General features: G+C 42.5%; 1 protein-coding gene across 3 annotated transcripts in view; it reads left to right on the top strand.

Annotated features, from left to right (window-relative positions):
- ABCC3 (ATP binding cassette subfamily C member 3) overlaps nucleotides 1–26,833 on the top strand; it is a 49,493-nt gene that overhangs the window by 19,976 nt on the left and 2,684 nt on the right. Inside the window, exons 7-28 of one of the 3 annotated variants that reach the window (XR_004079972.2) lie at nucleotides 603–734; nucleotides 4,678–4,896; nucleotides 7,187–7,364; nucleotides 7,891–8,052; nucleotides 9,166–9,258; nucleotides 10,540–10,743; nucleotides 11,939–12,085; nucleotides 12,496–12,583; nucleotides 13,595–13,661; nucleotides 15,276–15,402; nucleotides 15,737–15,913; nucleotides 16,758–16,925; nucleotides 17,625–17,808; nucleotides 18,658–18,763; nucleotides 19,404–19,557; nucleotides 20,861–21,068; nucleotides 21,783–22,093; nucleotides 22,821–23,020; nucleotides 23,116–23,242; nucleotides 23,977–24,078; nucleotides 25,085–25,231; nucleotides 26,550–26,649. Coding sequence is in view for 2 of the 3 variants with exons in the window: in XM_005144257.3 (XP_005144314.2) it covers nucleotides 603–734; nucleotides 4,678–4,896; nucleotides 7,187–7,364; nucleotides 7,891–8,052; nucleotides 9,166–9,258; nucleotides 10,540–10,743; nucleotides 11,939–12,085; nucleotides 12,496–12,583; nucleotides 13,595–13,661; nucleotides 15,276–15,402; nucleotides 15,737–15,913; nucleotides 16,758–16,925; nucleotides 17,625–17,808; nucleotides 18,658–18,763; nucleotides 19,404–19,557; nucleotides 20,861–21,068; nucleotides 21,783–22,093; nucleotides 22,821–23,020; nucleotides 23,116–23,242; nucleotides 23,977–24,078; nucleotides 25,085–25,231; nucleotides 26,491–26,649 (3,460 nt within the window). In the remaining variant the exon portion in view is untranslated. Of the gene's footprint in view, nucleotides 1–602; nucleotides 735–4,677; nucleotides 4,897–7,186; nucleotides 7,365–7,890; nucleotides 8,053–9,165; nucleotides 9,259–10,539; nucleotides 10,744–11,938; nucleotides 12,086–12,495; nucleotides 12,584–13,594; nucleotides 13,662–15,259; nucleotides 15,403–15,736; nucleotides 15,914–16,757; nucleotides 16,926–17,624; nucleotides 17,809–18,657; nucleotides 18,764–19,403; nucleotides 19,558–20,860; nucleotides 21,069–21,782; nucleotides 22,094–22,820; nucleotides 23,021–23,115; nucleotides 23,243–23,976; nucleotides 24,079–25,084; nucleotides 25,232–26,490; nucleotides 26,650–26,833 lie in introns of those variants that run through there. The other 2 variants (XM_005144257.3, XM_031044818.2) reach the window with 2 other exon arrangements.

Raw genomic sequence — 26,833 nt, 5'->3', positions numbered from 1 at the left:
GAGGGTGTTGAGATTTTCATTCTTCCATCTGTGTAACTTTATTGTCCTGGCAACAGCCTTGTAAGGGGTTTTTTTTGAGTGAGAGTGAGATCTTTCTAAACTTCAGAGTTTTGAACTCTCAGCTTCTCCATTGAGATTCTTGGCAATTACATGTTTGCATCCCTTGACAAAATTCCTGTCACAGTTGAGGAACTGTAGTTTTCAGAGAAATCTGATTTTCCTTTAACTTACATGAGCTTCTCTTTTACATTTTGCTCACCTCTGACAGTTATTCCAGATAGGCTTAATTTATTTTCGCTTCTAAAGCTTCACAAGTTCATTTAAATGCTTCTGGTAGTTGATTTTTATTGTCCCATTTCTTTTTCCTGAAGTGATGTTTTCAATCAAATACATGTAAGCAGATCTAGGCACTGTCCTTTCTTTAATTTCAAGCTTCTATATAAGGAACAAAGGGAGATGGGTGTATAAAATGAAAAAAGGGTGTAATTATCACCCTTTCTGTGAAGTATCTTCTTGCTTTTGTTAGCTTAATAGTCCCAGAGTTATTAGCAATGCTTTAAGTTCTGTTGGCTAAACTGAGCTGTTTTCCTCCATATGTGCAGCATGGCAATTCTTGGGTACAAAAGGCCCCTTGAAGATAAAGATTTGTGGTCGCTGAATGAAGATGATACTTCAAAAGTTATTGTGCAGCAACTAACTAAAGAGTGGGACAAAGAAAAAGCAATGTGCAAAGAGTAAGTATACAACCAAGTCTGCAAACAGATTGATCTGAGTCATCTCAACGTTAAATAAGCTGCTCGTCTCTGAAAATAAGGCAACTAAAAACAGCACCTGCCTCTTCAACCCGTCTGTTCTTCCTTCAAGTTAACAGTCAAATTGGCCTATTTTAATATGCCAAGGCAGAGGAAATCAGGCTCTGGGTCTTGTGTACCACTGACACACTTTTTAGCTAGGTGCTTAAAGTCTGCATGTGCAGGTAGTGCCATTGCTCATGTGGAGAAGGGCTGAAAATGCAGAAGCAGAAAGGATTGAGTTGGTTGGATTGTGGAAAATTAACATCTGTAAGCACTGAGCTGATAGATGTCTAGCCCTGTAATTGCATCCCTCCTGGGCATGTTGGAGCACAGCTTCTAGGCACCATAAACCAAAAGGAATTCCTTATCATCCCCATCATGAGGTTTTTGGCCTATTTTTTGCATTAAGGCTCTTAAGAGTGAGCAACTCTTCACTTCCGAGCAGTAAAGACAGGAAACTTGACACATGCGAAAGGCAGGAGGGCAGGAGATATCCTGCTTTGATTGCTGAGGCCCTACCAATGTTGCCTAGAAAGTTAGTAGCAAAACTCTCATAGTCCCTGATGGAAAGGGGGAGGGTCAGAACTTGCAAATAGTTACATCTATGCTGGAGAGGATATCCTTTTTATTGCATGTTCTGTCCTAATTTAATCTTCAGAAATTATCTATTGTGCAACTGTGTTTCCTTCTCCCATTGGTTAGTGTCCAAAAGGTTTCCAAACAAATAGATGTGATAATAGAGTGTTTCAAATGAAAAATGTCAATAAGGAGGAGGCCTGCACTTCCATTTCCTTTCATTGTGGAGATTTTTTCTCCATGTGGAGGCTTTCCTCTGTTCTCTTCTGTGCGTGTCCTTGCCAAATTGGAAATACCCTATTCTGTGATAATATTAGGAGAGGGTTGTAAGGTCCTTGGCAAGGCTAAACATGATTTGGAGAGTTCCCTTTCGCAGCTCAGATCTGAAAGGTTTCCAGCACTAACACCAGCAGCTTGTCCACCACTGCTTGGTGTGTATGTGCATTGTGGTTTTATACTTCAGGTTTTTATTGTTCTCTTAATGTCTCTATTTTTACGGCGTGGAATAATGTCGTGCATTGTCTGGGTCCTGCTCTTTTTGCACAGACATAAATCTCACTCCCCTCAGGCTTTTAATATAGTAAGAGCACAGCCCTTGTGCAGAAGTGCCAAGGGTCCAGGAAAACTTTTGCTAGGAAACCAGAAACCGTGCCTGGAGTTTTGTCGTGGGATTCATTGTGTTTTGGAAGTGACTTATACGAACTGGGGCCAGTTGGCGATGAATTAAACTGTAAATGCTGGCTTGTATTTAGCTCAGGTAAAATTGTGTGGCGACTGTAGTAATGATTCTAAGGTGGGTAAAAGAGCAAAACCAAAGCAAATCACTGTGCTCCATATTGCTGGGTTTCACATAACACTAAAAGCTTCATGGCTCAGCTTATTCCTCAATTACAAGTAGGTATTCTCAATTACTTCATGTCAAATAACATTAGGATAGTTGCTTGGCAGTCGTTGGAAATACTTATTTTAACTCATTAAAGCAGCTCTGAGCAAGTTTTTATGACATTAAAAACGCTGTGTCAAGCTGTACACATATTGCAAGTGTCATGGAAAATATTTGCAGTGTATGTAGTAGTAATTTCTTTTAACATCCTTGATCAGTTGCAACTCGGGGATAGGAAAAGCTTTAAAGTTATTGCATGGTAATGATTAACATACTTCTATTGTTCCTAAACCTATACACCCTTTTTTGCTTCACAGCTGTCTTGTGAATTACTGTTTAATAATTGCTAATAATTCGTTTGCCACTAATGAGTAACAGGAGAGCTCAGTGTGGATTTAAGTTGTTGTAAAGTGTGCCAAGAGTGTTTTTTCCTTTGCTCTCTTTGCATGTATGGCTGAAGTCTCTACTCACTCATTTTACTGATAAATGCAGTTGCTTCTGACAAAGAGCTGTGCTGGATGGAGAAGGGAGATCTGGAACCCATTTTGCCTCATTTTTAGTTAGCTTCAGATTTTCAAGACTATGCTTATGAAGCCGAATGGAAGATGCAGAGCCTTGTCATCACCCCTGAGAGGGCTGTGTGTTTTCCCATGGGATAATTACCGTCTATTATCTGCCCCGCTATAAATAATGGAAACCAGGCACATGCTTTTTGCTTTGATAAAAAGCTGGGTGTGAGTGATCCCACACGCTGCTGAAACCCTGACCTCACCTAGCTACCGGTAGTAAACACTAGAAGTGCATTTTCTCCCTTTGGGATTTTATACTGCAAGAGAACTATGGCATTGCTGTTAGCTCTCTATAATAAACCTTTTTAATAGCACAAAGCTACGGGCAAGTAGTCTTGTTTCTTCAAATCCTCCAATGAGTTTAACAGCCTGGTTGCTAGAAAAATAAGGCTTTGCTTATAAACTGTCCGGGTTTGATCTGGAAGGACAAAGACAGCACTGTTCGCTCCTGTCTGGGAGGGGGTTAGTGGAAATAAATGTCTGGTTTAGGTTCTCCCCCTGCCCTTAAACTTTATTGCGAAGAAATTGGGATTTGCGAATGCCTTTGTTTTGAAAGGATATGAACAAGTTCCTACCTGTGGACTGTTAGCCACAGTGATCATTTTGAATGCTCACAGGCTGTTGGAATGATTTGACTCTGCAGCCAGCCAGCTCCAAGAAATCTGTGCACTCTTTATGAAGAATCATAAATCCAACCTCACTCGGTTGTACTTACAAGTTATTCTTCAAATGCCTTCTTGCAAGTCTTCACTGTTCCTAGGCTGTCTCTTCCATCTGTCACTTCTTATAAGGCTTATGTGCCCCAGACTCATTTCCTTCTCCCTGCTCCACCTGGACGTAACCTTCCTGGCTCACATCAGGAAATTGTTCTTTAGGTCCCTTAGCCCCCAAGAAACAACAGCACTTCAGTGATTGCTGCTGGGAAAGCTGCTCTTTGAGAGCAATTCATAGAGGAAATAATTTCCCAGAGCATCCCCTCTTTATTGATGGGCAACAGAAGTCGGGCACCTAAACCCCATTAGGTGCTTCCAGAAAACCTGCCTGGAGCCCTGGAGAGCAGCATGAACTGTTTGGTCCATTTTTCATCAAAGAGCTTTGCAGAAGAGGTCGCTTTCGTTGACTTATTTTGTAGATGGAGAAAGAGAGGCACAAAGTAAGAAAGGGACACAGCCAAACAGTGTTTAAATGCTTAAATTGGCATCTGAGGAAAACTTGGGCACTAAACTCAAAGTTTTTGTCCTGGAGGAACCTCAGTCAGCCATGGCCCAGCTTTGGAGGTGTTATGGTTTGTAATCTTTCGGGTTTCCAGGAATGCAAATCTCTGTTTAGAGAGGGCTGTGTCTGCATCCTCCCTTAGCTTGGCATGTAATTCAATACTTGTCTCTCCAGAGGGATTCAGGCTAGTAGCTGTGTCATCAGATAAGGCTAAAGGGTTAGTACAGCTACTAATTGAGTAATGAATACAGTCTCAGAAAGAATAGGTGCAGGTGCCTTTTGAGGTATGTAAATAGCAACTGTTAAGAGAATTCCTTTGCAAGAAATTGGTGATTCAAGGTCAACTCTGTCCTCTGCTAAAGGAATTCAGGCCTTCATCTCCTGTTCCTTTGGGCCATGTTCTCATCCCATGGTGATTGGTTTTCTGGCCTAGGGAATGCACTTTGTAAGTACTGCAGGAAAAGAATACTCATTACACAAGAGGGGCTATCTCTGAGCACATCTAGATCTTGTTGAAAGTCTTGCTGTTCAGCAGTAGCAGAGCAAAGAAAGGAGCAGACTTTTAGATGCTACAGCAGTTCTGTACACATAGGGCAGTGACATTGTCAGCCGTCTCTAATTGCTAGTTTCATTCCTCCAGGAAAGAAGATGTGACATACATGAAGAAATCTAACAATGTGCTGAATCACATTGGTGATGGTCCAGAGGAAGCAGAAGTTCTGATCAGAGACAAAAAGCACAATAGAAAACCTTCCTTTCTCAAAGCTTTGTTGAGGACCTTTGGGCCATATTTCTTAATCGGTTCCTTCTTCAAGCTGATACAAGACCTGCTTTCTTTTGTCAACCCTCAGCTGTTAAGGTTGGTTCACTGCGTGAGTAGTGCATAATCCCTCTGGAGGCTTAGCTTTGGCACGAAGTATTTGTTTTTCAAATGCATAGCTAGCTTCCCCTCACAGTGCTGCATGTGTGTGCTCCCTCACCTTCCCACCGAACTGCCTGAAAACAGGAGTTCTTTATTGTGGACTCAGCTCTAAATTGGGCAAGCTTCACTGAAGCAGTGATTCATAAATCACCCATCAGCAATAGACAGCTTTGAATTACAAATTACCTGTTGCTCTGTGCAGCAATCCAAAGCAGTTTCTCCCCATGTCTAAAGGATTACTTGTGAAGTCAAAGCGAAGCCCTGCTTGATGGATCCAGTAGTCTCTGTACGTCTGATACCCACATGTGCTATCCACAGGGGTGGTGGCTGCAGCTGTAGCATGGCTTGTTATACAGATGAAGTGTGGTGCTCAAGTATGTGGTGCTTTGGCCTTGATGTTGTAATCTGGGAAAGCTTTTGCACCATTCAGATGAATTCATGTGTTCTCAGTTGTGCACAGCAATGGGAATGTGTGAGGCACAGTTGCAGTCAATTTCCATGTGAAAGTAAATTGTGGTTCTATTAGAAAGAAAGAGAGCAATCTTGACAAAGTGGTACGTCCTCAGATGCTCCTTGTATGAGGAACATCCATACCTCCCATCTCCAGGGGAGCCAGTTGCTCAGCCTGATCCAGAATGGAATTTACATGATCCCCACATTTTTTTTCTCTGTTAGTATTATCCCTCAAGTGAGAAACTCACCACATAATCATTAACTAAGAAAAAAACAGTGGAAATACCAGCATTTCTCTCAAACAATTATCCTCCCAGTTTTAAATCAATGGAAAAGCACATAGTCCTGTTAATGCATGAGAGAGGAATGGAGGTTGGATGGAGGCCACAGGTAGGTGTGCAGAAGGGAGAAAGAAAGGGCCCTGCTCCTATATGAGTGTCTCTTAACATAGCACCAGTGTGGAGCTGTGTTCTGAGATCATGTTGTTCTGTGGGTAGTTTGTGACATGCCCAGAAATATGCTAAGCAGAGGGTCCAATCCAGTATGGTGACATTTAATAGCTTGCAGTCTGTCTTTTCCTGGAGTCCCTCGTGAAGAGGGGGCAGCTGGCTTCCTTCTGGGAACACATTAAGTATGATCTATTCTGGGAATTTCTCAAATCTGCCTAAATTCCCGGATATGTTGTCACTGGTATCTCAAGGCATATGATGGGGAATTTCTTCTTGAGTCTAAATTCCTGAATCCTTGGAAAATGCACTGCTATTGGTAAGAGAAAATGAAGCAGCCATGGCTGTGTGGCATATTGCATGTAAGACAGTTTTATGTTTCTAAAACGATTGCTGAATCCCATGATGGGACTGTGAGGGAGAGGTTTTCCTGAAGCTGTCCACTTATAGCACAAACTGGTGCAGTGCAGAAGGAATATCTCTATGGAATGGAAGAAGAAAGATGTAGCAACCTCATGCTTCCATTCCATAGAAGCTTTGGAGCCTGATTTGTAGCTTCCAGGTGTATTTTCCCCCTGCTGGTTATTTGAACCATGGAGTCAAATCTTTGTTCCTCCCATATTTTAACCACCCAATACTGTGGTCAGGAGGCTGAAATCACCAGTGTGATTTTTGAGTACACTGGACATTGCCATATGTTGTTCTCCTTATGTGACAGTGTGCAGGGAGAGCAGCTCTGTGCAGTAAGAAATGGCTTATTAATAAAAGATGACCCACCAGTTTAACAGTACCAGAAAAGGAGGAGTGAAGAACTCTTTAAGCATCCATCCAGGATGATGCCTTTTAATCTAGCTTCTTTTTATGGGAAAACACCCCAGGCAGGAGCGCTTGGGCTGCTTGAGGAGGATTTGGGTAAGAAGCTGGTTTCGCCTGCTTTACTGCACAGTCCTACTGTGTCCTATCATTCACCTCTTGCCCTGGGGGGCTGCCTAACCGAGCTCAGACAGTGAGCCATGTGTTTAAATGCTGGATCTCAGGGGAAACCCTAAAGTATTTCATTTTCTCCAGCGTCATTTCCAAATGGACTTACTCACTGGCAAAGCCTGGGGTTTTACTGTTGGATTCTTGCAATGTTGTTTGACTGAGATCGTAACTCAGCTCGCATCCTGGAGAGCTGTTTACTTTCTGTGGTTAGAGGGAGGATGTGGCACGATGCCACAGTTGAGGGAAGCTGTGTTATGTCCCATGAAACTTGCTGCATGTGTTTTATTTTTGTTTCTTTTTTCTTTTCCTTCCCCAATCTCCTGGAAAAAAAACCCAAACCACAGTGCATTAATTGGCTTCATTAAGAACAAAGATGCCCCAGCCTGGTGGGGATTTGTGATTGCTGCTTTGATGTTTATCTGTGCTGTGCTGCAGACACTCATACTTCACCAGCATTTCCAGTACTGCTTTGTTACTGGGATGCGGCTGAGAACTGGGATCACTGGAGTGATATACCGAAAGGTAAGACTGGAGTTGTTTCATGGGCTGGAGGATCAGTGTATAAGCCAAGCAAGTGGCCTCCATTCTGAAATACTCAGGGAAGAGCAGGCATATTGAAGAATAGCCTCCTGATATAGGAAAGATTGGTGGTTTGGTGAGTTTTTAGGAGTACCTCTATCATACTTTATGGAATTTTCTAGTGATCAGCAATTTAATGTTGGTTTATCACCAGCCATATCCCAGGCATCTGCTGGTTCACTTTATCTATTCAGAAACGGGATCCAGGAGAATAGCATGTCTGTGCTATGGGTTGGTTAGATGCAACTAGGTTTTGTTCACAGTGCTGCACACTGCTCGAGATAGAGTGAACTATTTCATGAAGTCTTGTTCTTTGGAGATTGTGAATTGATGTAGATGTGCATTATTTTATTCTTGCTGGAGAAGCACATTCTGGGGAGTGTCTTTTGATAATAATGGAGGATTTCTGCTCTGTGTTTCTCCACGTGTATCAGGATTGTGAAACTACTGAATCTCTCTTCTTTCTCAGTCCTTAGTCATCACAAACTCAGCAAAGCGCTCTTCTACTGTTGGAGAAATCGTCAACTTGATGTCAGTGGATGCCCAGCGGTTCATGGACCTGATGACTTTCCTGAACATGCTGTGGTCTGCCCCACTCCAGATATTCCTGGCTTTGTATTTCCTCTGGCAGGTACAGACATTGGGACATTTTTCATCAGGATTTGTCTGACTGATGTGCAAGCTTTTTGTGGTGGTGTTGTTAATTTGACCCTTTACTGTTGGTTTTGGTTCTGGGGGGTTTCTTAGAAGCTTGCTTCTCTGCCCAGTAGTAAAACAGCTTGCAGTGGTGTACACCCTTCATCTTTTAATTATTATGTTCATCTGGTAAAGAAGATAAGGCGTTTGAAGGCTTTAGGTCTCCTCTGTCCCTACCATACTTTGATAAGATCAGTCTTGGACTTATTGCAGCGTTCATTGTAGTTGATACAAGTGAGAGCTTGAAGGAAATGGTTTAAAAAGCAAACCAAACAGAAAAACAACCCTGGCCATGAGAAATGTAAGCCATATTTAAAGATTATATCACACCATATAAAGTTTTGTCCAAAGCAACATGAAACAAATCTCACCTGGAATAACCATCATTTTTCCTTTGCACCAGTGAAGTTGGTTTATTCCAGGTTCAGTTTAGAGTGCTGCCTTTCAGCCTTCAGATGTTCCTATGCAATTAATCTGTTTCACTGCATAAACAGTAGCACCAGCTTAACCATATTGATTTAGATTTGAAAGCCATTAAGCTGCAGCAGCTTTATGAGTTACTGCTCTGCTGGTGGGATGAACTAGCAGTTTGTATACATTTACTCGCACTGAGGGTACTGAGTTAATTCGGTAATTGCAGTTCCTGAGGTCAGAGTGAAGTCAATGGAAAAACTCCTTCTGTGTGGCTTATTTGTTCCCTTTCTACATTTGCTCAATAGAATCATAGAAACACATGATCAATAGGTCTATATTTCCGTTAGTTCAGACTTACTTTTCCCTCCCACTGGGAACCACTTAACAGGCAAATCACAAACCACTCTGCTGTTACCAATATGAGCACAATAATAACTCAAGGTGGATGCTGTCATATTTTCCTGTCTCCTCATAGCTGTTCTGTAGACTCAGAACACTTCACTGAGAGGAGTTCAACTTGTCTATGTAACACATTGATTTCTGTTTCTATAACCTGCTGTTGTTTTCGTGTTTGCCATGGGGAACAGCAGCACTTGGGTTCAACAACAACTTACCTTTTTTTCTTTCAATCAAGACTTTAGGGCCTTCTGTGCTGGCAGGAGTTGCTGTGATGGTTTTACTTATCCCATTTAACTCTGCAATAGCAATGAAAACCAGAGCATTCCAGGTAAGGTACCAGCAGAGGAGGTGATGTTACCTGAATTGGCAGCTGTGCTATGAGAAGTTAAGGCATCAGTGGTTGTCTTGACCATTAATGAGCTGCCATTTGGCCCAGTTCACTTATGAGTAAGATCTTACTAATATATTTAATAACTATATCATCTCAGATAGGCTTTCCATAATGAATTGAATGCTGTTTAAGGGAAAGGTGTGGCATTGAGTTAGAGGCTTTTCATACTGCTGGAGCAGCTTCTGGGATTAGCAAATCTCTTTGTCTCCATATCCCTTTGGCTGGGAGCTCCTTCTAGGAGCATCTAAAGAAAAGGGAAATAAATGCTGTTCTTTAAGCTGTGAATGACTGTTTTCAGAGATGGGAACCGAAACCTGGCAGCCTGGGTTTTATGCTAATAGCCAGTGTTGATTTTTTTGCTGCTACTGATCTGGGCTAAAGTTGAATTAGTGTCTTAAGGTAAAAGGAGCCTTTATTCCTTTCTCTGTAGTCTCTAGTCGAGGAAGGCTGGAAAAACCAATATAATAGTGCCCTCTGGCTTTGTGCTAGAAAAAAGTAGTAAGTGGCTTGTGCTGTGCAGCCTATCAGTGACTCTGTGGATGGTTTGTTAAATCTTCTTCTGTTGATGTATAAAGGTAAGAGTTGGAAAACAAATATAAATTATGACATTTAAGCACAGCCTTAGTAACAGAGTGCTATTATTGTATGCCTTAAAGAGGTATCCAGACTTCCCACTAAATCTCTTTGATGCTGTCACGTTAGTGTTAACATTCCTTTTCTCCCTTGCCTGTTATAAGATCCGCAGAGCTGCTTAAGTCGGTGTGCATGTGTGTGAATGCAGGTTTTCTATCTATACAGCTGAGCAGGGATTTTTTATGTTGTTTAAATAAGCATGAAGCACTGTATCCTAATGCATAGGAACAAAAATAAGCTAGGAATAACCACAGTTGTCAAAAGATACCCCAAGAAATACAGCTATGCATATTAGGAAAATCAAAGGAAGAAGCAGAGTAGTATTTTTGTGAAGTGCCTGAATCCTTCTTTAAGGTGGCTTAGAAAGCATAACAGTGAAGATAAGGGGAAAGTTTTTGTACTCTGGTTTCTGATTACTTTGGAGGTATAGACTTGCATGGTAATACTGAGAGCAGTTTGTCTTTCTTCAATTATCTTGTGCATCCTCTTTAGAAATAGCCCAAGGACCATCACAGCTATGAGACGATATGTGGAAAGCTCTCTTCTCCTGTGACACTTTGTATTCTATGTTTACTAATAACCTAGGTGGAACAAATGCGATATAAAGACTCGCGCATTAAGTTAATGAATGAGATTCTGGGTGGCATAAAAGTGCTGAAGCTCTATGCTTGGGAGCCATCGTTCTCAGACAAGGTGTTGGAGATACGAAAGAATGAGCTGCGAGTCCTCAAAAAATCTGCCTACCTCAATTCTTTGTCCAACTTTGCATGGATCAGCGCACCATTCCTGGTAAATGGAATTTGCATGGACAAGTACATCTGTGAAGGAGAAGTGTGGGGCTTTCTGCTTGCTAAATGTACATAGGAATAAAATGTAAATACTCTTAACCCCTCCCCCCCCATATTCACATGCTTTGAAGCAAAGTTCCCTGTTCTCCAGAGCCTCTTTGTTAATCGGTATTAAAGTATTTCTTGATAAAGCCTGCCAGTGGAAGCTGGGAATTGCTGTCACTGGAGGATTTCCAACCACTTCAGAATACTTGCCATAACAAATTGAAACTAGAATTTGAAAGCTCAGAGATACCTGTGCATAGCCAAAATAGCAAGAAGAAATCAATTGAGTCAATCAGGACAACGTCTGTCTTTAGCTCTCTTCTACCTTTTATGTTACAGTGCTCTGCTTGCTTTAGTGAGAGAGGGAGTTGCTAAATTATTCTACCTACATTCTAAATTATTCTATCTAAAATCAAGATTGATTTATGTAAAAAAAATAAAGCCCAAAGGGTACATTGCTAATTCTGAAATGCGTTTTTCCTCATTTTTTTCTCTGTTTTCTACTTCATTCCTTTTCTGGAATGATAACAAAAGCATTCAGATAAGTTCTTGGTCAAAAATATTCCTAGTTTTTAAAACTGAAGGTCCAACCCTGCAGAAATATTCTTAATGGCTTCAAGATCCTGCTTCTTTCATATTTCCTTAAATGAGCTTTCTAAAATACACATCCTCGCTCCTACTCACCATTAGTTTACTGCATAGAATGGTCATGGATGGTCCCTGTCATACAGGGAACCAGCAAAAAACCTGGATTTTACTCCCTTTCCTACTGATCAGTAAGCCTTGTTTGCTTAGCCTGCAGTTAACAATGGGAAAATTCGTTTGGGTAAGGTTGGAAATGCAGCCAAACCACAGCCAGATAGCAACTTCTCATTTGTATTTACCCAAGCTCTGTAGTTCACCTCTTGAATCTCCAACTGAATGTGTAGCCATTAGTAATCCAAAAGCTATTTTATTCCACATGCCCTTTTTTGTATCGACTTGCTCATGTGACTTGTCATTCTTCAAGCATGTTGAAAAGGTCAGAAAGGGAGAATTTGCCTGATTTTGTTGTTGATACTTTTATTGCAAAGATGCCTATCAGGCTTGACTGCTTCTGAAAATGTCAGAATATTACACTTCTCACAGCAAACTCATTTTCTGGCTTTCAGGTGGCATTGACAACGTTTGCTGTGTATGTCTCAGTGGACGAGAAGAATATCCTGGATGCAGAAAAGGCTTTTGTCTCCCTTTCTTTGTTTAATATCTTAAAGTTTCCCCTCAGCATGCTTCCACAAGTCATCAGCAACATTGCGCAGGTAAGGAGGATCTGGTACAGAAGCTGTTTTCAACAGCTTGAGCAAAAAGAACCTCAGGTGTCTCTAGTTTCTGGCATGCAGAGATCCCTTGCCTCTGTCTGTGAGCTGGTTTTCTTTTCTTTCTGCTGCCCTTTCTCTGCTGCTGCCCTGTATTGGAAAGCCTGGCTCCTGAGTGAGCTCTTGCCTGTGTGAATTTTGCTTTGCTCAGATGAACTCAGCTTGGGCTGAGAAATTTCACCATTCAAAAGCTTGAATTTCACCATCAGATGGATGGCAGGGAACGAATGAGTCACTGCTGAGGAAGCCCAGGGGTGAAAGCTTAAGCCATTCTGCATGCTTTCTTTTTCAGTAGTAAGAGCATTAAATCCCCATGAAAAGAATGATAAAATAATGTCACACTCTTTTCTTAGACAAGTGTTTCCCTAAAGAGAATTCAGCAGTTCCTGAGTCATGATGAACTTGATCCGAATTCTGTGGAAACAAAAGTGATTGCACCAGGTAAAGACATCACTATTTCTCTACATTGTGCTAATACAATAAACCTTCTGTATTTGGTTTGGACTGGTTGAGGTCTGAAAAAAGGCAAAAAGAAAATAACAATAATAACCTTGGTTTTAATGAAAAGAAATGGCTGCTTTGAGAAGTACGTGTTTGTTGTTCAGACTGTGTGGAAACTACAGAAGTTGTTGTCTGTTTTTGAGCTTTGAGCTGAGTCATTGGGCCTGAGTTTGCATCTGCAATGTACTGGATGCTAACAGCACTGAATAGTGAAGTGCATCCACTGACTAGGGACAGCAAGACCTGTTCAAACGTTTCATGCTGCACAAATGCTCAGGACCATTGTGAACAGTTTTGATTTCTTCTTATGGAAACAGTACCCCAAAACAAATGAGCAAACCAGGTAGTCTCCAAAAGATGTTTTCTCATGTAATACACTTTGCTGATACTGTGGTTTGAAACTTCTCTTGTGTGTGATGCCATAGAGAAGGAGGAGGGATGGTTGTGTGGCTGTCATGCAGATACTGTGCTACATCACCCCACCAGGAGGTAAAGAAAGCCTGCAGATCTGTAACTTGTTAGTGTGGCAAGAAAAAAGCTGCTCAGAGGGAAATTTAATCGGATACATTAAAGCCAGCAGCATGAAGTGGTCTCCTACCAACTTGAAAGGGGTTTCTTAAGTGAAGTTATGCTAACAGTTGGACAGGGATTCTGAGCAGCAAATGTTGAGACCAGCATCACTAGGGCAGGGTGAGGAGGGCATATTTTGAGCTCCATAGGTCTGTAAGCTCCAGTCTATAGTTTAAGCTGCAATCAGTTATTTTCACTCTTAAGAAGCCTGTCTTGTGACCCACAGTCATGAGACTGTGCTTCCCATGCCAGTAGAAAAGGGAACTGCAGTGTACATGAAACACCCAGAAATAAAGATTCTTCTGTCTGCTGGTTTCTCGGCCATACTGTTCTGTGTAATACTTTTCCTGCCTTCTCTATTATTGTGTTTTTGTCATACAGGCAATGCCATCAGTGTAACAAATGCATCATTCAGCTGGGGAAAGGAGCTGAAGCCATCTCTGAAAGAGTAAGATACCTTTATGCAGTTGCAGTGCCACGTCTACCTGGTTTCTGGCTTCTGGGCAGTCTCTTTGAAAGATGCTTAGTAATACCTGCAGCTTGCTTCTGGAAAAGGTTGTTTCCACACATCACGTGTGCCTCTCTTCTGCCTTTGAAACACTCAGCTAATCCTCATGCCTCATAGTATTTAGGCTTTACAGAACAGTGCTGTAAGGCATTAACTCCACAGCAACAGCATAAAATAGTTACCTGTTAAAGGACAGAAAGGCTGCATAAGTTTCTTAAATAGACAGTTTTTTGAACTAAAGTGTTGGACAAGTCAAGCTCATCTCCTGAATTATGGGGACAGTTGGGATGTCAGGGTTTGGACTTGGGTGTGCCATCAATGGTCTGTTCTTCTAAGCATCTTGTGACATACTCATCCCTCTGGCTGTAGATGGACCATTTCCAAACTAAGGGAGTGCACATACTGCTCATTGGCCAATTTGAAGGAATAAAAACAAATCAAATGCCTGGAAGCAAACACTTAGGTTTTGTTGTCAGATTAAAATCACAGAAACCTGAGAAGTATTCTTAGAATGCTCAGTCTGAGGAGCTGCAGTGTTGAGTGTATTATGTCAACAGGTTTTATGTACATGGGTAACTTGCAGGCAAGGTGCTTGGAGTTCAAAGCAGCCAGTTTTGTCCAGGCAACCCTATCTGCAGCTTACTTCAGTGTTCTGGCGTTTACACATCAGAAAGAATTGTCAGCCATAAATTGTCAGCCATCTGGGCCTAAAAGTTACCTGGTGACTTCCTAAAGGAGCAGTAAAGTAAAACTGAGAGGGAAAGAATAATGAAAAAGATTCAAAACCATAGTGATTTTGAGGCTTTCTGCTTTGAATTTTTCCTTAAAACAAGCAAAGGAACAAACAGAAACCCTCTTTCACTGTTCAAAGCATCAACTAACTGCTTTGTAAGAATCTGCATAAGAATTACAGCCCTAGTTCTGCATCACAGACACAAGTTTGGCTTGATCTCATTAGTGAAAGGCATTTTGATGGCAAGGAAACTGTGTCCATCAGTCTTTTCTGTATCAGTTCACCTTCAAAACCAGGTTCTTCAAGAACATAGTGGGGGAAACAATAAAGCATTTTAACTGGGAAAGTTTTGTTTTTCTTGTGTTGTTCTGAACCCTGTTTACTAGCACTGGAAACAGGATACTGAAGTGATTTGAACATTTTAGATGGGATGCGTTCATCCACTACTTTTGTACAATTGGTCTCGGTTTTAAAATCAAGACCCAAAAAGACTTCTGGAAGATGTCTGCTATCAAAATGCTATCAAAATTAACCCTGTTTGACTTGCTGATGGACTGATATGACACAGCAAAGGGGCTTGCTATCAATCCTGCCTCTTTAACAGCCAACAGGATAGATTAATGCTGGGTTTCTGTTTACCCCGACATTTCTGGTTACGGTTGATTATACACAAGAAAAGGAAGAGAAGACCAGCAACCAAGCTATGCTTGCTATATCCAGTCAGGCTGATTTGTCACTGTGTATTTCAGCCCTGGTTTAAAGACCCATAATGTCTGTAGTAAACTAATGTTTAATTAATTTCCAGCCTGTTTCCTCCACAGTATAAATCTGTTGGTCCCCAGTGGTGCTTTGGTTGCCGTTGTTGGCCATGTTGGCTGTGGGAAGTCTTCTCTGGTGTCTGCTCTCCTGGGTGAAATGGAAAAGCTGGAAGGAGAAGTGGCTGTCAAGGTTGGTATTGTTTATGATGCCATTTAATGATGGTATGGAAATGTACTGCTTATGCCTGCCATTGCTTATCGTGCATATCAGGCTAGAGAGGGAACTCTCCTTGCTCCTGTGGCAGCTTGTCTGTGTGTTTATTTGGGCTTTGGCCACACCTATTCAGTTGTGTTTTATATGAAATAACTTTCCTGATTCTGTCATCTATACATTCACATTTAGTACACATATATGTATGATGTGGATGTATATCAAACAGGTGCTGCAGATCTTAATCAGAGTTGTAAGCATGAATTGCTGCTTGTTACAAGCCAAAGGTTTCCTTTCTTTCTCCTTGTTGTAGGGTTCTGTTGCTTATGTGCCTCAACAAGCCTGGATCCAAAATGCCACGCTGAAAGATAACATTTTGTTTGGCCAAGCTCCTAATGAACAAAAGTACCAAAATGTCCTGGAGGCTTGTGCTTTGAAAAGTGACCTGGAAGTGCTGCCAGGAGGAGACCAGACTGAGATAGGAGAGAAGGTAACTTACTTGAATAGGTAATTTAAGTCAGACCTGTTTGGTGATTCCTGTTCTAGCTTAAGAGAGAATCAAGTCAGCACGTGATACCGTTTGATCTTTACAATGGCATCCCTGCTGCAATCAACACTGAAACATGCAAAGCAGTTTTGTGCAAGGCAGTTGGACTTGAACTTGTTCCTAACTTTAAGTGTGTGTTCATGCTCTGATGCATAATTGCACATCTAGTCCTGGAAGATCAGAGCATCTTACATTCGTTGTCCAATTGTGAAGGTGCATCTGTCCAGAATATGTAAAGCCCTTCCTTTTCCTATAGAGATAAACATGGTAACACATGGCGTGCTTCAAGTGAAAAAATGATATGATCATCCCTTAGCATCTCATTTTAATGAGAAACTTTTACATCTGTGATACCAATAAAGATTATTTCTTTTTCATAGGCCACTAAATTCGAGATAGATTCCAGGATATGGGGTGGATATATGGATTTGTATGTAAGATGAGAGATAAGGAAGAGGTTCCAGGTGCTGCAGCCCTGCTTTGAATGTTTGCATTTTACATCCTGGTTGATGGTCTTCCTTTTTATAGTTCTGCATTTTAACAGCTCCCTTTAGGAGTGTATTAAGCAAGAGGCTTATTCCATCTCCAGATTGCTGGATGAGTGGAAGTTTGGCAGTGAACAAACAGATTTAGAGGCGTTCTGTTCCCGTCTCTGGCTCTGAGTGGGTTATTCTCTTCAGCATCTTATGTTTCGATTTAGCATCTGAGTGTTTGACTGGGTGAGAGCCATGGAAAGTCATAGCTGCTGTTGTGTGATGTGTTTTGTTCTCTCCTCTCTTCTCCCCAGGGCATCAACCTCTCTGGTGGCCAGAGGCAGCGAGTGAGCCTGGCTCGTGCAGTGTACAGCAACTCTGACATTTACCTCTTGGATGATCCTCTTTCTGCCGTGGACTCGCATGTTGCAAAGCACATCTTTGACAAAGTTATTGGTCCAGATGGGGTACTTAAAGGAAAGGTAAGCTGGCGTTTAGATCCTCTTCAAAGCACACACAAATGCTGATGGGTAACAGGAAAGCTGGAAGTACCATTGTGTTCCATTGGCAGTGTGGGCACCTTTTCCCCACAGCACAGACTGCAATGAGCTGCTATTCAGGCATGCCCAGAAGTGATGTGATCTAGTCAGAGCGTGTAGAGGCAGAAACTTGGTCTTTTAAGATCCCTACAATAAGACCTCCAAAACCAAGGCATTTGCAGAAACTTGCACAGGTTATCAGCATAGTGCTGCTTGTTGGTACTTGGAGGCAGTGCAGAGGTAGTTGTAACAGCTCGCTGGTTTTACAGAGGTCTTTGGCAGCCTGCAGTCAAATTGCAGGTTCTTTGCTTCCCCTTTACTCCTGTTATGAACTTCTCAGACTATCTCAGAGCTCAAAAGGGAAGGGCTGCAATGACAATCAGCATAAGGGAGAGGGGGAATGATAATTCAGTTGGTTTACTTCCCTCCATGGTTATATCAGCAAGCAGCAGGAAGCACTGTGAGTTCTTGTGCATATTTCCAAGGTAATCCGACTAAAAAGGACATTCTGTTTCCCCTGGCGTTTCACCTTGACACAGTAACTCACTCCCTGTCCCAGAGATGTGGTAGTATTTGGCTTTCTGAGTAGCATTAGTCCTGACAGCTGAGAGATGGGGGCTTTTTCTCTCTTTCCCTTTCCAGACCCGAATTCTGGTGACCCATGGCATCAGCTTCCTGCCTCAGGTGGACCATATCATTGTCCTGGGAGATGGCAAAATCTCTGAAATGGGATCTTACCAAGACCTTCTGAAACAGAATAAGGCCTTTGCAGAATTCCTGCGGAATTACGCACTTGATGAAGACATCGAAGAGGACGAACCAACAGGTACAGAGCTGCTTTTTCTTAAAACATGTCTTTTTCTGTCAACCAGATTATAGCTATTTTCTCTGTATAAAGGGGCCCCCGCTTCTTCATGACAACCTGGCATTTGCCTTTCTGCCCTGCTATGAAAATCATTGCCTATGGCCAGGTCTGTGTTATTGATAAACGTTTCCACAGATTTCTTTAAAATCATGAAATTTTGAAAGTTGGCAATTTATTTTACAATTGACAAAGTCAAGCTCAGCAGGAAAATGGAGTAGCCAAGAACCAACTGTACTTGCTGTCAAAGGGGCTGCACAGGGTATGGTATTTTTCCTCTGTATGCTGCTGTTGTTTTTCATATAGTGAGGTTGAAATGCGATTTTAATCTTGGTCACTTTTAAGCTTGGTTTGATTCTGATAAAATAATAGAAGACAAGCATTTCAGTAAATGTTTCCTCTATGTGAGAGTGTTCCCATGCTCTTTGATTGCAGCACTGCTCCAGACAGGCAGAGGGGAACATGTATGGTATCTTGTAGCAGCAGCAGAGGCTTGCAGTAGTTTCTGCATGACTCCCCCATCCCAAGATCATGCCTTCAGCATGCCCTAGAAGTGAATTTAGTACTAATGCTTAACATTTCTGATGTGCCAACTGAATGTGATGTATATTCATTTGGCAGCAGCCAACCTGCCTTATCAGATCTTTACAATTTGGTTACGAGAAGTGATGTAAGCAAAACTATTGGCAAGTTTGTGCACTATGATTTTCCTGCTATGGAATTGGTTTTCATGAGTCTTGCTTTGCATAGCCACCTCTTTTCTGTGCTGTCTGCTTTATTCAGCAGAAACTGAGGCGAGATCTTGTTTTGCAGTGCTGGAGGAGGAGGAAGTCCTGTTAGCTGAAGACACTCTCAGCATCCACACCGATCTGGCAGATAACGAACCAGTGACAAACGAGGTCCGCAAACAGTTTCTTAGGTAAACATGAGGTTCATGTGTGTGTCTGGGGTGAAACACATCTGAAAGATGTTATGCATGTGTGGCTTCTCAGTGGGGGCTTTAATTTCCTCTTATAAATAAATTGGTTTGGTGTCCTTCTGAAAATAAATGTGAAAGAACATGCAAAGAAGATCAAACATCTCTTCCTGCAGTCCAGTGCCCAAAAGCAACTCTGGTTCTTGTTAACACCACTGCATGTATGAACCCACACAACAATTAACTGCTATGAGTTGCATGATAAATAAACCCTTTGCATTGTGCCTTTCCATTGGGAATCTTGGAAATCTTGATAAGTGTTTATAACCATTCCCATAGATGCTGTCCAGCTACTGTTGATGTCAAAACAGAGAAGCAGTTTTGAAATGTCTGTCTTGTGATGAAGCCTCTAAAGGCCTTTACTAAAGAGCCCAGGTACCTTTGTCGAGTACCATGTTTCAGGCACCATTGAGCATCAGTGAACATTCAGAGGGGTGGTACAGGCACCTATGGCTGTGAGTGAGGCTGGCATGGGAGCTCAGCAGAAGAGCTGGGAATAAGTCCAATGTGCCGCAGCCCATTCCTGGTGTAGCACTGCCAAAATACGCCCTTTTTCTCCTAATGACTCTTGCGTTTTAACCAGGGAGCTTAGTGTCATATCTTCTGAGGGAGGAGAATGTCCCAACAAGATGTCAACGAAACGAAGAATCTGTGAAAAGAAGCCAGCAGAGCCTCCCCTGCCAAGAAAAAACCCGAATGAGAAACTTATTCAGGCTGAAACAGCTGAAACAGGAACGGTATGGTCTGATTCCCCACTCCCTTCTCCTGCATTCTTTTCTGGTTTATTTCTACATTTGCTCCAGTTCTGTTAAATGTATTGTATAAATCATGGCTGCAGGCATTAGGCATTAATATGGTGGCCACAGATCATTAAAATCTGGGATTTTGGCAGAGGTTTCTGCACCTGGCAAGGGCTATGCACTTAGGGAAAAGGGGAAAAAAAATCCCTTCCAGCTCCTGCCACAGTTGCCTGATCCCGTGTCTCTGTGCTCTGTCAGCCCTGCTTTGTGCTGCAGAGCTTTCAGCACTGTTGGTTTTAAACCCGTTTGGCTGCTGTTGAGTCCAGCTGCAGCAGAGGCTGTTTGATGAACCGCAGCAGTGGGTTATAGGAGCCAGCTGCCTGCTGTGTGCCAGCAGGTCTGGTCTGCCTAAAGGATACCTGCCACTCCATCTTTGGGAGCATTTTATAGGTACAAAAGAGGCTGTACTCTTCCCAAACAGAGCCAGAGAGTTGGAATGGGAGCAGGGAAAAAGAGAAAAGAAATTAAAAGAAGATGGGAATACCAAAGTCAAAGAAAGAGCAGGAGGTTTTGTTAAAGCAATCCCCTTCCCTCTACTTCAGAAGGTTCAGTGTTTCCTGTTGAGCCTGATATACATGGTCCATGGCACAGACATCTAATTAACTGTTTCTGTGGATTATTTTAGTTTACAAAGTCCCTAATCAACAACACTTGTTCCTTTAATTATTTCTTCTCATGGGTTTGGGGGTTTTATAAGACTTGGTTTTGTCCTGAGTCTCTGTCTCCTGCTTCTTTGCCTTCTTGCGCTACCTTAGAGACAGCATCTTTACTTTTTTCCAGCAGCATCATCTGTTTATGTTCCTGTTGGGGTGCACCAGCATTTGGTACCTCAGTTAAGCTGCTGCAAAGACACCTGAATGGAGGCACATTCAGCACTTTTCTTTAAATAGGCCACTTAAAATAGTCTTGAGCTCGATAGCCTGCCAAGTTGCTTCTTTTGCCTGAAAAACTTGGCTCCTGTTCTTGTTACATCTTTTCTTCCTTTTTTTCATAGTCTTAAAAACTAGACCCCTACAAAACTAACAAAATACCTCAAAATGGAGGAAAGGGGGATTTCAGAGACATTTCTGACTTGTTTTCAATGTCCTTACCGATGGATGAACTGTTCCCTGGGGTGTGTTAGGGCTTGGGGCCGTTTTGAATTTAGCAGTTCCTCTGGTGAAGAATTTGTGTCTTTTACACTGTTCAAACTCCTGACTGTGTAAGTTGTACAAACCAGTTGTGCTGTGTGATTTTGCAGGTAAAGCTAACAGTGTTCTGGCAATACATGAAGGCTGTCGGCCCTGTCATTTCTTTAGTGATATGTTTCCTATATTGCTGTCAAAATGCTGCTGCCATTGGGGCCAACGTGTGGCTCAGTGACTGGACCAATGAGCCCGTGATAAATGGGTCTCAGCACAACACAGCCATGCGAATCGGGGTCTACGCTGCCTTGGGCCTCCTGCAAGGTGAGGCCAGATGAAATCATGATGTCTCAATGTTTAGTAAAGAGGAATTAGGTGGGAATGTCATGGCAGTAGTTGCTGTGGCCCAGAATTGCCCCCCAGATCCTGTCCTCAGAAAGGGAAGTAATGTAACCTGGACCTATGAAGTCTGAGCTCAGCCCAACACCTCTAATTTTGTTGTGAAGTCCTTGGAGGGGGTGACATGGGAGCTTGAGAGAGGCAGGTTGGATAGAAAACATACAAATATGGGTGTGGAAGAGACTGAAGGGTTGGGGTGAAGTTGTGGCATTAGGACTTCATGGAGGCTTGAGGAAAGCAGAGGGAAGATGATTGTGCATCTGTCTAATGTGGACGGCATGGTGAAATCCTACAGGACATGTAGAACATGACTCCCTGGTAGTGTTCAAGACCAGGTTGGACAGAGCCTTGGGTGATATGGTTTAGTGTGAGGTGTCCCTACCCATGGCAGGGGGGTTAGAACTAGATGATCTTAATGTCCTTTCCAACCCTAACTATTCTATGATTCTATGACACGCTCCTTTGCCTTAGGCAGCAGCAACTGCAATGCTGTAGTGCTAATGTGCATGGTAAGAGAAGAGTGGGCAGGGAATACGGTCAAGCAAAACAAGCTTCTAGCACAACAAACTGCAGCGAGTCAGAGCTGTGAATTGGGAACATCATGTTTACTGGTTAACACATCTCCTCTTTATGTGTTAGGCTTCATAGTACTCATCAGCTCCTTCACCCTGGCCATGGGAGGCATTAATGCAGCCCGGTCCCTCCACACGGCCCTGCTGGAGAACAAATTTCACACCCCACAGTCCTTCTATGACACCACTCCTACCGGCCGGATCATCAACCGCTTCTCAAAGGACATCTATGTGATCGATGAAGTGATCCCGCCAACCATCCTGATGTTCCTCGGAACCTTCTTCACCTCTCTATCGACGATGATTGTAATTATAGCGAGTACTCCGCTCTTCGCTGTGGTTATAGTTCCACTTGCAATTCTGTACTTCTTTGTTCAGGTAACTGGAAAAATGTCTGACTACCATTGCAATGATTCTCACTCCATGGCTCGTGTTTCTTTTTAGGGGCAAACAACATGAATTTGGGGGGAAATGGAAATATCTGCAGTAATAATAGGTTGGTGTAAACAGAACATCATTCTCTCAGAAACAGAAATGTCCTGAGAGATGTGACCATGGAATAAATAGGCATAACTCTTTTTTGCTCTTAAGTAATAACAAGTAAGCCTACTGCTAGAGGTAGAGCTGTAGTGCACGTCAATATATTGAAGTGTGTATATATTTGACATACTGACAAGCGCTTAAGGTGGTGAGGAGTTAAAAGTGTTGAAAATAGAAAGCATCAATTTTATTGATTTCTGAGCAAAAATGAAGCTTATTTTCTAGAGTGTAAATAGAGACCTGATAATGGAGGTGCAGATTTGTGCTTCATCATCTTGAAAAATGAGGCTCTTACAAATGGATTCATTATTTTAGGCTATATTAACTAAATTGAAAGGGACATGAAGGAATTCTACTTACAGTCTATAGAAATTGCAGTTACCCAACACTGCTGTGAAGTGGAACCAAGATAGCTCTCTTGAAATTCTTAGTATAGAGAATATTTGAGGGGGTTGAAGTGCATCAGTAACAATCTCCTTCAAATCCTTAACCTAACAAATTCTTCACTGTTAATTAAAAGAGAAAGTATTTAATGTTTCCTTCCATTTTCTGCCCAAAATGGCAGCGGTTTTACGTAGCTACCTCCCGCCAGCTGAAGCGCCTGGAGTCCGTGAGCAGATCTCCCATCTACTCCCACTTCTCAGAAACAGTATCAGGGGCCAGTGTCATCAGAGCCTACGGCAGAGTGAAGTCCTTCATAGACATCAGTGACCTGAGGATGGATGAAAATCAGAAAAGTTACTATCCTGGTATAGTATCAAACAGGTAAAAAGGCATATAACTTCTTGTTCCCACTTAGAGCATCCCTAGCTGGTCCAAACTACCATTTACCACTCTGCTTGCATCTGCCTTTCTCCCAGGTGGCTGGGCATTCGAGTTGAATTTGTGGGGAACTGTATTGTCCTTTTTGCTGCCCTTTTTTCTGTGATTGGTAAAAACAGCCTGAATGCCGGCTTGGTAGGACTTTCAGTATCGTATGCATTACAGGTATGTGTTATAGCTTTCTGTTTGTTGATGGGTTTGCATTGTTGTGGATGGTCTGGATATATTGGCAATCATTTAAGTTTGTTAAAGCTGAAGTTAATAAGGAATAAAATAAAATGAGTTGTGGGACATCTGGAAACAATAGACTTACACTGAATGCTGACAGACCATTAGCAAGCTCTCATGCAGTAGGATTTCAGGGCACTCTGGGAGTACTGAGGTTGTGCTGCACCCCAGTATCCCCAGCAGCAGCATGTGGGAAGCTCAAGAAGTGTGAGGTGCACCCACCAAGAACAGGTCATTTGAGCAGTATGGGCTTAATGTGACCTGCATCATGCCTGCTAGGTGTGATCAGTATGTCCAGGTAATCACAGGCAGATCAATAGGATTCATAAAATAGGCACGATAAACGGTACTCACCCAAGCTGTGGGCAGTTTAGCAGGTTTAATGGCCTCAGTTTTCCATTGAGACCCATGACTAGGGAAATTGCTTCCAACCAGCTTTTTTGAGGGCCATTTGTTAAATCATCATGGGATGCAGAAGCTTCTTCACCTGAGCACTTGATTCTCTGTAGATTTCTTGCCCCAGTAATGGTATTAATGTCAATGCAAAGGTAATTATTCCATTTGCAGTATAAATGTGAATCCATGTAATAGCAGCATCTGGTTTTGTTGTTGTTATTATTAAACTTGTTGTTCCTCTGTGGGTGATACTTTTGCTCCTTGTCTTCTCCAAGGTGACCTTGTCTCTGAATTGGATGGTCCGAATGACTTCTGAACTTGAGACTAACATTGTGGCTGTTGAAAGAATAAAAGAGTACTCAGAAACCGAAACAGAGGTCAGCTACCGAGCATCAAGCATGCTCACCATCAAGTGTGGTGAAATTTTAATGCCCACATTTACATGGTCTCTCTTTAGACTCTTGAGACAACTCCTGCTCTGAGAGTGTTCTCATTTAACCTGAACAAATGTCACGCTCTGAACTGTAATTTATGCTATCACAGCTCCGAATTATTACTGTCCTTATGCAGCCTGTGCTCAGCATCTCATTTGCTGCTACTGTGAGAGGCTGTAGCACAAGAGAGATGAGTTTCACCACCAGAATATTGCTCCCATTGGGTTTGAAGCGTTTGATGCATAGTCCTACCTGCATTGATGGGGCTGTGATCCTGCTAGTGGGCGCAGCTGCAGTGCAGCTATCAGGCTGTGCACATGTTTTCAGTAGTATTTCTATTTAATCAGTGTAATCAGTCCTTGTCTCCCATGAGAGACCATCATACCTAGGAACACTGTCCTGCCAAATCCAGGGAAAGCATCCAATCATCTACCTTTGTTGCTAGAGACTTTTAGGGGGCGCAGATGGAGCTATGCTGGGAAATCTGCTGCTTTTCAGACATACTGGGGTGTGTTATATGGGATACTAATGAGGAAATAAAGGATCTGAGGAGAACTGCAGTGTAAGGTTCTGGAGATCAAGGATTTAATCTGGAAGTTAAAACAAAGCTAGACAAGATACTTGGTACATGTTATAAGCCAGAGCTTGAACTGGCATGAAACAGGCAGTGTTCTAATAAAGTTAATGGAAAAAATGTAAATGTATATCCAGTGAGGATTTGGCCCTGTATGCTCAGGCTTTTTTTCCTGTAAACTTCACAACAAACACCAAAATGGGTGGATGCTTCAGAACCCATGCTTTTGCCTCATTATTTTGAATTTACTTGATAATGGAGATTTGATTTATCAGACCTATTTCTAGTAACCTACAAATGTTAATGTTTGTATCTGGGTTCGAGTTACTTTTCCTTAAACCTTTACAAAGCACTTCTGACTTCTGTTTTCCTCAGGCTCCCTGGGTTATTGAGGGCAAGAGCCCCCCAGAAGACTGGCCATCCAAGGGAGAGCTGGAGTTTGTGAATTACTCAGTGAGGTACAGGAAGGGCCTGGATCTAGTGCTGAAGGGTCTAAACCTCCAAGTGCACGGTGGAGAAAAGGTGAGTCACCAGCTCTGTGTCCTTGCTTGACCTTTGCTCTTGGGCTGCCAGTGACAGCCGTGGAGTAGAGGACAGGATCTACAAGCACACTTGTCCCATTGGTGAAGACCTACTCCAGCTGGCACTGCAGGAGCTAGCAGTGACACCCATGCTGCTGGTGTGGCAGCATCCTCCAGGCTGGAAGCAGCAGGACCAAGTGCATGGGGCTTTTTGGACTTCCCAAGTTAACTTGGCAACAGGCTGCTGTACATGGTGTAGGAGGAACCCGCACAAGTGACAAAAATTCAGTGACAAGGGTGGTTTTTCCTGAAGCAGTGCAGATGGGAGAAAGAATTCCAGCTTTTTCCGCTCCCTGGCTTTCCCTGTGAAACTTCTGGCATGGAAGGATATGACATTCTTTGCTTGCTTAATCAGGAAATTGTCTTTGTTCTGGGACATTCATTTCTTCATGCTTCAATTGAAAGTTCTGGGGTTTCTGTGCTGGTGACAGAGCAATTAGCATGGGAAAGTCCTCCACTTAAAGGCTGATACTAAAAGAGAATTATCCTTACACTAAGCAGACAGGATGACAACCATCTTCTGGAATGAAGATACATGTGCTTACCATAAAGTCAGAATTGCTCTCTGAAAAGCCTTTATTTCTTGTCCTTGCACTCCTAATATGGGTATTTCAGCTCATCACCAAAAGTTATCTAGGATGGCTCTAGGTCTATGTATGTATTTATATGCAATAATATCCTACAAGGATGCTGGAGAGGGACTTCTCATCAGGGACTGTAGTGATAGGAGTAGGGGTGATGGGTTCAAACTGAAACAGGGGAAGTTCAGGCTGGATAAAGGGAAGAAGTTCTTTACTGTGAGGGTGGTGAGGCACTGGAATGGGTTGCCCAGAGAGGTTGTGAATGCTCCACCCCTGGCAGTGTTCAAAGCCAGGCTGGGCAGAGCCTTGGGTGACCTGGTTTAGTGTGAGGTGTCCCTGCCCATGGCAGGAGGGTTAGAACTGGATGATCTTAATGTCCTTTCCAACCCAAACCAGTCTGGGATTCTATGAATACCATTCAAATTATGGGAATGACAATATCCACATTGCAATGTATGACGTGGTGTTTGTAGGGAAGGGTGGTTACGTTCTGTCTTAGATTCAGATATTGTGTCAAGTATCTTAGAGGCGTCTTGGGAGGTTGTTTCAGGATCTTGTTGGGTTTTGTTCTCATTTTAACTATCATCTGCTTTGTTGTTAAACCCGCAATCTGATGTAGATTGGGATTGTTGGCAGAACCGGAGCAGGGAAGTCCTCCATGACGCTCTCTCTCTTCAGGATCCTGGAAGCTGCAAAAGGGGAAATTAAGATTGATGGTGTGAAAATTGCAGAGATTGGTCTCCATGACCTTCGATCGAGGCTAACCATTATTCCTCAGGTACCGTTCCTGTGTATCACAATAAGGGAAGGTTCTCTCACAGTGCAGCAAGCCATAAATAATGGTTTATCCACAGAGGAAAATGCTTTGTTACACTCAGAAAATTGTTTCAGAAAAACACTATTTATAGTTTAAGTGGTGCTGTCCTGCCACCTTCTAAGCTGATGCTGGGTGATAAAACAAG

The sequence above is a fragment of the Melopsittacus undulatus genome, chromosome 11 (genome assembly GCF_012275295.1).
Source record: "Melopsittacus undulatus isolate bMelUnd1 chromosome 11, bMelUnd1.mat.Z, whole genome shotgun sequence".
NCBI classification, from domain to species: Eukaryota; Metazoa; Chordata; class Aves; order Psittaciformes; family Psittaculidae; genus Melopsittacus; species Melopsittacus undulatus.
This window is presented reverse-complemented; position numbering and strand designations above follow the sequence as displayed.